This window comes from Thermochaetoides thermophila (genome assembly GCF_000221225.1).
Source record: "Thermochaetoides thermophila DSM 1495 unplaced genomic scaffold scf7180000011822, whole genome shotgun sequence".
In the NCBI taxonomy this organism is placed as follows: Eukaryota; Fungi; Ascomycota; class Sordariomycetes; order Sordariales; family Chaetomiaceae; genus Thermochaetoides; species Thermochaetoides thermophila.
Window position 1 is genome coordinate 102,415 of NW_006383038.1, and position 9,508 is coordinate 111,922.

At 57.3% G+C, this 9,508-nt stretch overlaps 2 protein-coding genes across 2 annotated transcripts; both read left to right on the forward strand.

The window, feature by feature from the left end:
- Positions 1–401: 401 nt before the first annotated feature.
- CTHT_0064880 (uncharacterized protein) lies at positions 402–5,186 on the forward strand (the record flags this gene model as incomplete). Its single annotated transcript, XM_006696728.1, has 3 exons — positions 402–508; positions 724–4,838; positions 4,891–5,186. The coding sequence occupies 3 exons, from the start codon at positions 402–404 to the stop codon at positions 5,184–5,186; spliced, it is 4,518 nt and encodes a 1,505-aa protein (XP_006696791.1).
- A 331-nt stretch (positions 5,187–5,517) lies between these two features.
- Positions 5,518–8,535, forward strand: CTHT_0064890 (uncharacterized protein; the record flags this gene model as incomplete). The annotated part of the gene is made up of 1 exon (XM_006696729.1): positions 5,518–8,535. The coding sequence occupies one exon, from the start codon at positions 5,518–5,520 to the stop codon at positions 8,533–8,535; it is 3,018 nt and encodes a 1,005-aa protein (XP_006696792.1).
- Positions 8,536–9,508: the final 973 nt, after the last annotated feature.

Genomic DNA, 9,508 nt, shown 5'->3' on the forward strand with positions numbered 1-9,508 from the left:
GGGCACCCTGTATTTAGTGGAGCCTTGACTTTGCAGTAGTCACGTGCCAGATCACGTAACCATGCGGGACTGGCTCGGCACGGCTCTAACTCCACGCGCCCGTTGAAACTTTGCAAAAAAGGGAACTGGACTGAGCTCTGCCCTCTGCCTCTCTGCCTCCTTCGAGCCTTGCTGCCACTGCATCACACTCGCCTCCCGCACTGCACCGCGATCGATCCTCGATATTTGCACTCCCGCTGCACGACCCGCGCACGCAACGCGACCATTAGACTGCTTTCACCCACACATAGCACACCCTGCGGCAATTGGCCTCCTGAGCGCCTGACTGCCGACGATCCGCCTCACCATCGATTCCAATCACATCTCGATCACAAAAAACCCATCTCCAAGCCAAATCCATCATGCCCCAGCTACCATCGAGCTTTGCCTCTGCCGCTGCCGGCCAGAACCGTGACTCCAGAGGCACCGGCCGAAGCGATTTGGGCCGCGGCTCTGGAAGTGGTGAATGGTAAGTGTGCACATTCTCATCCTTGCCATGTTCTGTCCTGCGGTGTTTGTCGATTTTTTGATCTCGTTGCCGGATCGATAAATTTTTTGGGGTGACTCGCCACTCAAGATAGGCATGATTATTGCCTGCCTTCGACCGACTCCGCCCATTGTGCCTATCCTGTCGAGGCCATTGATTGCATATAATAGCATTTTGTCTCTAACTTTGTCTTCCAGGCCTCGCTCCAACGGCACCAGAACATTTCGCCGCTCCTCGACCACTCCCTTCAATCAGTCTGCCACTGCCAGCACGACCGACGTGTCGCAGACCTCGGCCCCGACGACTTCTGCAGCCACCACGACTACCTCTACCACTGCCACAACCGACCTCCCTGCTCAGACCACACAATCCCAGAGCCAGACCACCGCAGCCGATTCCAACGGCCCGCGGTATACTCGAGAGGAGCTGCTGGATATCTATCGCAACCACGTCGAGAGTGCCCCTCCGCAAACTGACACGACGAGTCTTTTCATGCCAAATTGGAATCCAAACCAGGTCAACGGTAGCGCCACTGGCGCCAGCCAGCCTCGAGCATGGGGTAAAGCCGCTGATTCAGGCCCCGTGCCCCAGGACCCGACTGTTTGTTGGGACTCCAATGGCACCGTCAAACCCATCAGTCTTGAGGCCATGTCGCCTGAGGAGCGTGAGATCTTTGCTACCGACGTGAATTCGACCTTGAAACCGCCCCAGCAAAAGAATCAACAGAACCAGCAAGACGGTAATCCGGCTAATGGTCGCAAGGCTTCGGTTAGCCTGGGCAGTAATGCCAACTACCAAATCTCGTCACCCTCGACTGCTTCCCGTCCAAATACCCGTCGTCGCGAGACTGCCGACACCAATCCCTTTCCTACCAGCTCGACTGCCTCGCCGACTGCTAGCCGCTTTGCTCGAGATGAACCGTGGATTCGCCGCGGTACTGACTTGAAGGAGTCCATTACGGATGAGCCCGAGGAGGATGCCAGCGCGCAGGCCACCACACCGGCTCGAAATCAGCCGTTCAGTGCCCTGCGCAGCAACACTACGGGTGGCACGCCGGCGTTTGGCGGTGGGTCTGCTTCACTCTGGGGTACGACTGGCGCTTTTGGTAGTTTTGCTCTGCCGACTCCTGTCCTTGGGGACAAGCGTTTCGGCGCTGGCGGCAGTCGTCTTGCTCACCTGATCCCGAAGGACTCGTCTGATAATACGGTCTCGGCTGCTACGACAAAGTCCAGCGATGCTCCGACCTGGCGTCCCCGTCCTCGTACCGACACGGATCCCTTTTCCGCTGACGACGCCCCTCCTACGGCTAGCGCTTTGCTGGGCGGTAGTCGCAGTAACAGCCCCCCTCATACTGCGGCTGCTCCGGCTCAGCGTAACGTCTTCGACACTCCCGTTAAGGGCGGCAGTGCCGGTGACTTTGGCATGTCAGCCCTGAGCCTAGGTGGTGCTGGTGATGCCAATGGCCCCATCAGCCCGTCTGAGACGAACCCCTATCGCAGCCCCATTGCTGATCGCGGTGAGAACCCAGGCGACCTTGACGACAAACTCGGCCAACCTGCTTCTAGTACCGACCAGCCGTCTGGGTTTGGCGCTCTCCCTCGCTCGTTCGGTGCTTCCGCATTCGACGCCACTGATAGGAGCCAGACATCTAGCGTTGGTGCTAAGGGCTTCGGCGGTGTCCATCCGTTGTCGGGCTGGCCTGCCGGTCCGGTTTTGAGCACTCCAGACCGCGAGCGCGCCCCGTTCCAGAGCGCCTTTGGTAACAATATCTTTAGTCCTCTGAACGAACTATCATCTCCTAGCCTAGGCGGTCTTGGCGGCGTGTTTGGCGCTCCCGGCGCATCGCGACTCGGCCGTAGTGGCAGCAAGCTCGAGTCTCTCTTCCCGCCTGCCATGCAAGCTCAAATGCATGGCCATGACCAGGACGGTACTCATGGCCTCAGTGGCGATTCTGCGTCTGACTTGCGCCAGCCCAACCCTCTTGGTGCCATCGGTCGTGGCCCCATTGGCGTTCAACCCCGCGACACTGGCAGCCCTGGGCGCTCTGTCCGCAGCGGTTTCGACGACGTCTACCAGGGCTCAACTGCCGAACAAGGCCAGCCTGGTCTCACCTCGACGGCCTCTCAGCCCCAGTCCTTCACCACAACTTCCGGTACCTCGTTCCCGTCTGGCCAGTCTACTGCTGAGCCGACTCCCGTCCGGACCATGGTCATGCCCGACCGCATGCGTTGGGTTTACCTGGATCCTCAGGGCTGCGTCCAGGGCCCGTTCAGCGGTTTGGAGATGCACGACTGGTACAAGGCCAACTTCTTTACGCCAGACCTGCGCGTCAAGCGTGTTGAGGATCCCAATTTTGAACCCCTCGGTCAGTTGATTCGCCGCATCGGTAACTCTCGCGAGCCCTTCCTTGTTCCTCAGATGGGTATCCCGCACGGCCCGCCGCCGGCTCCTGGCCCCTTCTCAAACGAGGCCGTGCCCCCTCTTCAGAGCGCGTTCCCGTCCTTTGGTCGCACGCTTACTGCCCAACAGCAGAACGAGCTAGAACGTCGCAAGCAGGAAGAGCAGATGTTCCATGCCCGCCAGCGCGAGTTGGCCGCTCACCACGCGGCGTTTGGCCGTCTCCCTCCTTTCCAGCCCGGCATCCCTGGTTTGCACCATCAGTCGAGCATGCACAGCCTTCAAAGCCAACCTAGCTTCGGCAACTTGACGAACCCTTTGGGCATGGGCGGTCCTCAGCTCCCCCTTGGCCCCATCGGACCCGCCGGTGGCTTCTTCGACAGCGCCATGGGTCAAGCTCCCGCACCGGGCCCCATTGGCCCATCTGATATCTTTTCTCCCGATTTGAACTTTAACGAGAGGCAGATGCTGGCGAGCATGCAGGGTCTAGGCGGCATGCCTGGCATGTTCCCGGCCACGAGTGCCTCCACTGCATCTCAGGCTGTGGGTGCTCCGGCCACAACAGGTGAGATTAGCTCTCTGCGCGCCAATCTCCCCAGTATCGATCAGCTTCAGAAGGACGAGGAAGGTTTCAGTGAACGGCTAAAGGAATTCCATCGCTTGCGTGCTCAGTTCGATGCCGAAGAGGCCGCTGCTGAAGCTGCTGCCGCCGCCGCCGCCGCTGCGGCGCCGACCGGCACGACCCCCGCCGCCCCGGGCGCCTCTGTCCCCCGGCCGATCGCCCCTATTGCTGCTCCTACCGAGGTGAAGGAGGAAGCTCCGTCTCCCAAGGAAGAGCCGGCTCCTCAGCCCCAACCTCCGACCGCTAAGGAGGCTGCCCCTCAGCCTGAGCCGACCACGACCGCGACTCCTGCATCGGCCACTACTGCTCCTGCGACTGCTACGTCATCCAAAAAGTCTGCCCAGCCCTCTGAGCCAACCCTCACCGAGAAGGTACGCAAGACTCAGGCCGAGAATGCCAAGTCTCAGCAGTCGCAGGCTTCCGACCTTCCCAAGCCCTTCCCGCCGCCGATCCAGCCGACTCCTCAGCGTCCGGCCTCGAACTTTGCTGCTCGCCTCGGCGAGCGTTCTGCTACCGGCACTCCCGATACCACTCCTGATACTCCTGCTCTTGCTCCTCCCCCCACAGCTCCGTGGGCCCCTCAGCCTGGCCAGGAGCCGCCTAAAGGCCCCAGCCTGAAGGAGATTCAAGAGGCCGAGGCTCGCAAGGCTGCTAAGAAGGAAGAGGCTGCTGCTGCTGCTCGCCGTGCTGCTCTTGAGCAGGAGGCTGCTGCTATTCGTGAGCGTGAGCGTGCTGCTGCCACTGTAGCTTCTGGTCTCCCTCCCCACAGCACCTGGGGCACTGGTTCGCCATCCAACGCTGCTGGTGGTAGCCCCTGGAAGCAGCCTGGCGGTAAGGCTGGTGGCGCTGCTGCAGCTCCCAAGAAGACCCTCGCCGAGATCCAGCGCGAGGAAGAGCTGCGCAAGCAAAAAGCCAAGGAGGCTGCTGCTGCGGCCCAAGCCAACGCTGCTCAAGCCTCTGTTATGGGGAAACGCTATGCTGATCTCGCTGGTAAGGGTACTGCTTCTCCCAGCCCTTCTTCTGCGGCTGCGGCTGCGGCAGCCCAAGCCAACCAGGGTGGTGCCTGGGCTACTGTTGGTCCCGGCGGCAAGGTCAAGATTCCCACCGGTCCTGCTGCTCAGAACCGTGCTGCAAGTGTTGTCAACGCAAAGCCCACCCCTCCCCCGGCTGCTTCCAAGCCGGCCGCTAAGCCTGCTCAGACTTCACTCAAAGATGCCAAGGCCCAGGCCATGGAGGAGTTCAAGAAGTGGCTGCACCGCGAGCTCTCCCGCGGCCTTATTGGGGTTGCCGACAGTAAGTTTGTCTCTGTCTCCACTGTTCCTTCTTTGCGCTAACGTCTCCCCAGTCGACCAGTTCGCGGCCACTCTGCTCGAGATGCCTCTCGACTCAACCATCCTGGCCGAGGCGGTTTACAGCTACAGCACCACCATGGACGGGCGCCACTTCGCTGAGGAGTTTGTCCGCCGCAAGAAGCTCGCTGACAAGGGTATTGTCGAAAAAGACCCTGTCAGCGCCATCAGCACCCCAAACAATAGTGGCTGGAACGAGGTGGCTAAGAAGGGAAACAGCAATCATAATAATGCGCTTAAGGATGAGGTGCCCGGCTTTAGGGTCGTGAGCAAGAAGAAGGGAAAGAAATAAATGTGTAGGAAGGGGGTTTGTCCTATGGGTGACAGCGGACTGCCATGTGATGGTGTGAGTAGGTGGTTTTACGTGCCTGTAGAGTACGATGTGCGGAGATAGTCAAGTGTATACCATTACCATCTGTTGGGCTTTGACGTGATGTTTGATGTTGGTGGGTGTTGTTGGACGTTGTATGACAGGGGCCTTATCTTATCACCCCGCTATGCCCCGCTTTATTTTGGGAAAATAATTTTGGCCCCACGCTCCACCATCGCGCATGCGATGAACTGCTGCGGGCAGTGAGTGCTTGAACTGTTTATTCATTCCTTATTCAGTGAAAATATGCACAATGGCAGAAACACTCAGTCAATTGGGCAATTTCCTCAAAAACGGTTGCTACCTCGATGTTCTGCTCAGCACACCGGCCGAGCAGCTCATTGCCGACTATGTCACCTCCATCACTAACTCTATCACCAGATCTCAGGATGCGACAAGTTCTCCCTCCCCCGGTGAGAGGCTAGCCGTCGGCCTGGCAGCCTTCAACGCCTTCCTCCAAGCGAACGTCACTGGTCCCGTGCTAGACGACCAGCTCATCCGCCATGTCGAGAAACGCTTCTTCCCCAGCGGTAGTCAGCGTCGTGTCCTTCGCACACAATTCCTCCGCGCCCTGGATGTGGATGGTGTCTCGGTGTACGAGCACATTCCGCATGTGGAGCTTTTCGGATTGGCAAAGTTCGTTGTTCTGGAAGGGTTTATCAGTGAGAATGATGATGTCACGGAGGGATTGGGACTCGACGAAAAGCAGGGCGCGGAAAGGTCCCTTCGGTGGCTTGCGCTGCGTATCAGGGTTTGGCATTATAAGCTGTTGACATCGCCCAACCTTGGGCCGGGGTCGGTGTTTAATAAGAGTCAACAGTGGTGTGACGTGCCGAGTCTGCAAGGGGAGATTGAGAGGGGGTTGCAAGAGGTGGAAGGGATGGTTTTGAATGGGGAGAGGAGATGGAGTGCGCTTCATAAGGTGCAGTTTCTGGTTGAGAAGGCGAATGTGCACATTATTTTGGGGCAGGAGGGGAAGGCTAAAGATACGTTGAAGCGGGCGACTGCGCTGAGTGGGTTTGTTTATGCGCTGTCGGGTGCGCTGGGGAAAAGAACGAAGTTCCAGAAGGAGGATATCAGCCAGTTGGTTGTTTTGGCTAAGAGCGGGGAGGTTTCAGCGGATGCTGGCAATGCTGCTGAGCAGCCTAAGCCTGAGGCGCTCCCGTTGAATGATGATACCCTGCTGGAGAACGTTGAGTTCAGCAAGGACGCGCCGAAGGACGATCCCAAGGCTGATTTGCCCGAAGCGCTGCGCGACCTTAAGCCGGATGAGCAGCCTCAGTTAAGCTCACTTGACCAGATTATTCTGCTGGCAGAGGCGACTATCAAGGATGCATTCTCGCCGGCGGACTCTCTTACCCTGGAGGAGGTCCTACCGTTTGCGGTGAGGGTGATCAATGACAAGTCGACAAACTGGCAAATCTACACGCACGCGCTGCTGGTTAGGTCAAGGATTGAGGTTCATCGCAGTAGAACGGTCGAGAGAGGTGTGCTGCAGATGCAGGCGGTTGTGGATCAGGTTGTTGTTGACACGACGCAGCCTGTTAGAGAGGAGAAGGAGAAGGGTGAAGAGGCTAACGAGTCGGGGCTTCCTGAAATCAAGGTTACGGAAGATGGGGAGGATGAGAAGCCTACAGAGCCCAAAAACAAGCCGACTACTTTCTTCCCTGCCCCGAAGCCTACCGAGACGGCCCCCCCTCAAATCCGTCTCGAGTATATCCACACATTGAGTTCTCCCCCACGCTGGCATCTCGAGTCCGAGCTCGCCTACTCCTGGGCCGGCGTTGGCTCTCTTGTCTCAGCCATGGAGATCTTCAAGCGCCTGCGACTCTGGGCCGAAGTAGCCTTGTGTTACGCAGGTCGCGCAGCCGCCGACGACGAAGAAGGCCGCGGAAGCGGAGGAGAGGCCAAAGCCAAGGCTATTCTTCGCTGGCGTCTCTTCCATCGCACAGGTACAATTGAAGGCGACATCGATGAGGATGCCGACGTGGACGAACTTAAAGAGGCAGATTTCCAGGGTCCGGAGAGGCAGCCGCCGCCACCGAATGCCCCTAGGTTGTGGTGCATTTTGGGTGAGATTGAGAACGACCCTGCGCACTACGAGCGGGCGTGGGAGATTTCGAATCACCGGTATGCCCGTGCCCAAAAGTCGCTGGGTGAGTATTACCTTCGGCAGAAGGACATTTGGCGCGCAAGGGAAGCGTATCAAAAGGCGGTTTCCGTCAATAGGTTGAGCTCAGAGCTGTGGAACAGGCTGGGTGACATCAATCTGCGGTTGGGCGACTTTGCTGAGGCGGCTGATGCCTTTGGGAGGGCTATTGCTGCCAGCGATAACGCTGCTGGAGGGGAGGATGCACGCACGTGGAGTAACCTGGGCAGTGCACTATACAGTCTTTATGTGGAACGCATGAGGGAGATGAAGAAGGCTAAGGAGGAAGGCAGGGAAGTTGAACAACACGCTCCTGTCGACCTTTCGCCAGACTACGACGACGAGGAGCTCACAACTAACACCCAGAAGCCCTCTGACCGCGACCCAGCCACACTCCTGGCTCAGTCTCTTGCCGCTTATAAGAAAGGTGCCAACATCGCCCATGATAATTGGCGCATTTGGGATAACGTTATTACTCTCGCCTACCGCATGCGCCCCATCCCTGTGTCAGACCTCCTTCTTGGCCTGCGTAACCTCGTTCGTCTCAAGTCTACCGAAGACGTGCTTGATATCTCTGTGTTGCGCGTCCTGCTCAACGAGGGAGTCCTTTCTAAGGAGAAACCGGCTGGAGATGATGAGAGCAAAGTTTACGAGCCTCCTCGGGGTACTGAAGAACGCGCGGTGTGTGAATTTGTCGAAAAATCCGTTGTTCCCCTCATCACAACCCGCTCGGAACTATGGGAGCTCGTCGCCCGCGAACGGATCTGGAGGCGCGATTACGCTGGCGCCATCGATGCCGCAGAGCGGGCCTGGCGCGCAGCTATCGGCGGCGGCGGTGGTGTTGGCGTCGGAGCGTCAAGCTTGTCTCCGTCTTCAGCGAAGGGGGAGGCTGCGAGGAAGAATTGGATAGAGGATAGGGAAGCGTTTGGGGTCGTTTTGGAGCGGACAGAGGAGCTGGTGTCGATATTGGAGAATTATGGGGAGAGGGTGCCCGAGTTGGGGGAGAGATGGAAGGGAAAGGCGAGAATGGCTGTGCGAAGCGTTATGGGGAAGGCGAAGGAGAGCTGGGAGGGGACGGAGGAGTGGGAGAAGTTGGATGGGTTGTTAGAAGGGTTGAGGTAAAAACGTTGGCGGGGTTTGGGGTCAATTAGATATATACAGCTGGTTCGTGAAGGTATCTATTTTGGGAAAACTACATCAGCATCTTGTCTCCCTTCTATGTGCGTTGCTTTAAAGTTGGCTCAGACCCCAATTCGTAAACTGAAAGAGCTTCCCGCATTTCTATGTATATTCATGCTGAGATACACAAAACATCCCTACATACATGGATGCAGTGCCGCTTCCAGCGTCTCAGCCATCCCTTCTGCCCCGACCATCCCCATGCCTCATTCACTGGTTTGTCATATCAAGCCTTGCTTTTACCTGAAGCCTGTCACTGATGAGCTCGTGCGGAAGCAAAGAGTCTTGAACTCGGCATTTTGTAAGTCGGCTACGAACTGCTCATCCGTGCTGACAGCTATGAGAGCCGCAGTTTTTCCCAAGGCTTACGAGTACCTACGAAACCTACTGATCCCAAGGAACCGAGAGCCCGAGTCCACGCATCGACTACTTATGAGACGGCCAAGTTTGGACTAAGCCGAAAATTTATGGGCTCTCCTCCACAATATTTGACCTCTAGTCCGTTCCTATCGTTGGTAAGAATGCAAATATCTTCAATACATTGCCAGTCACGTCGAGAAGACGGGTGAAATCTTGTTCGTGGATGCTTTGGTCTCATGGCTCTGGTTGTAGTTGTCTTCTCGATCAGAATTGCTGTTATAGGGAGCAATGTCTCTGACTCTAACTGTACTGAAGACAATGTCCACAATCACGATAGCCGCTGGCCAGAGAAGAGACAGGATATTCACCATCATCGTGGAGACGGTCCTTTGATCTGTTAGCATGTTGGTGCTGGGATTTGTTCATGTGTTTGCCCACAAGATTGAACTCAACCTTGTAAGTCGCACTATTCCAGACATGTTCTCAAGAGGTTATGCTAACTGTGGCCTGCTGTAGCTCCAGAAACTGGGCCTGTTTCTGATATCAGTTTTTATCA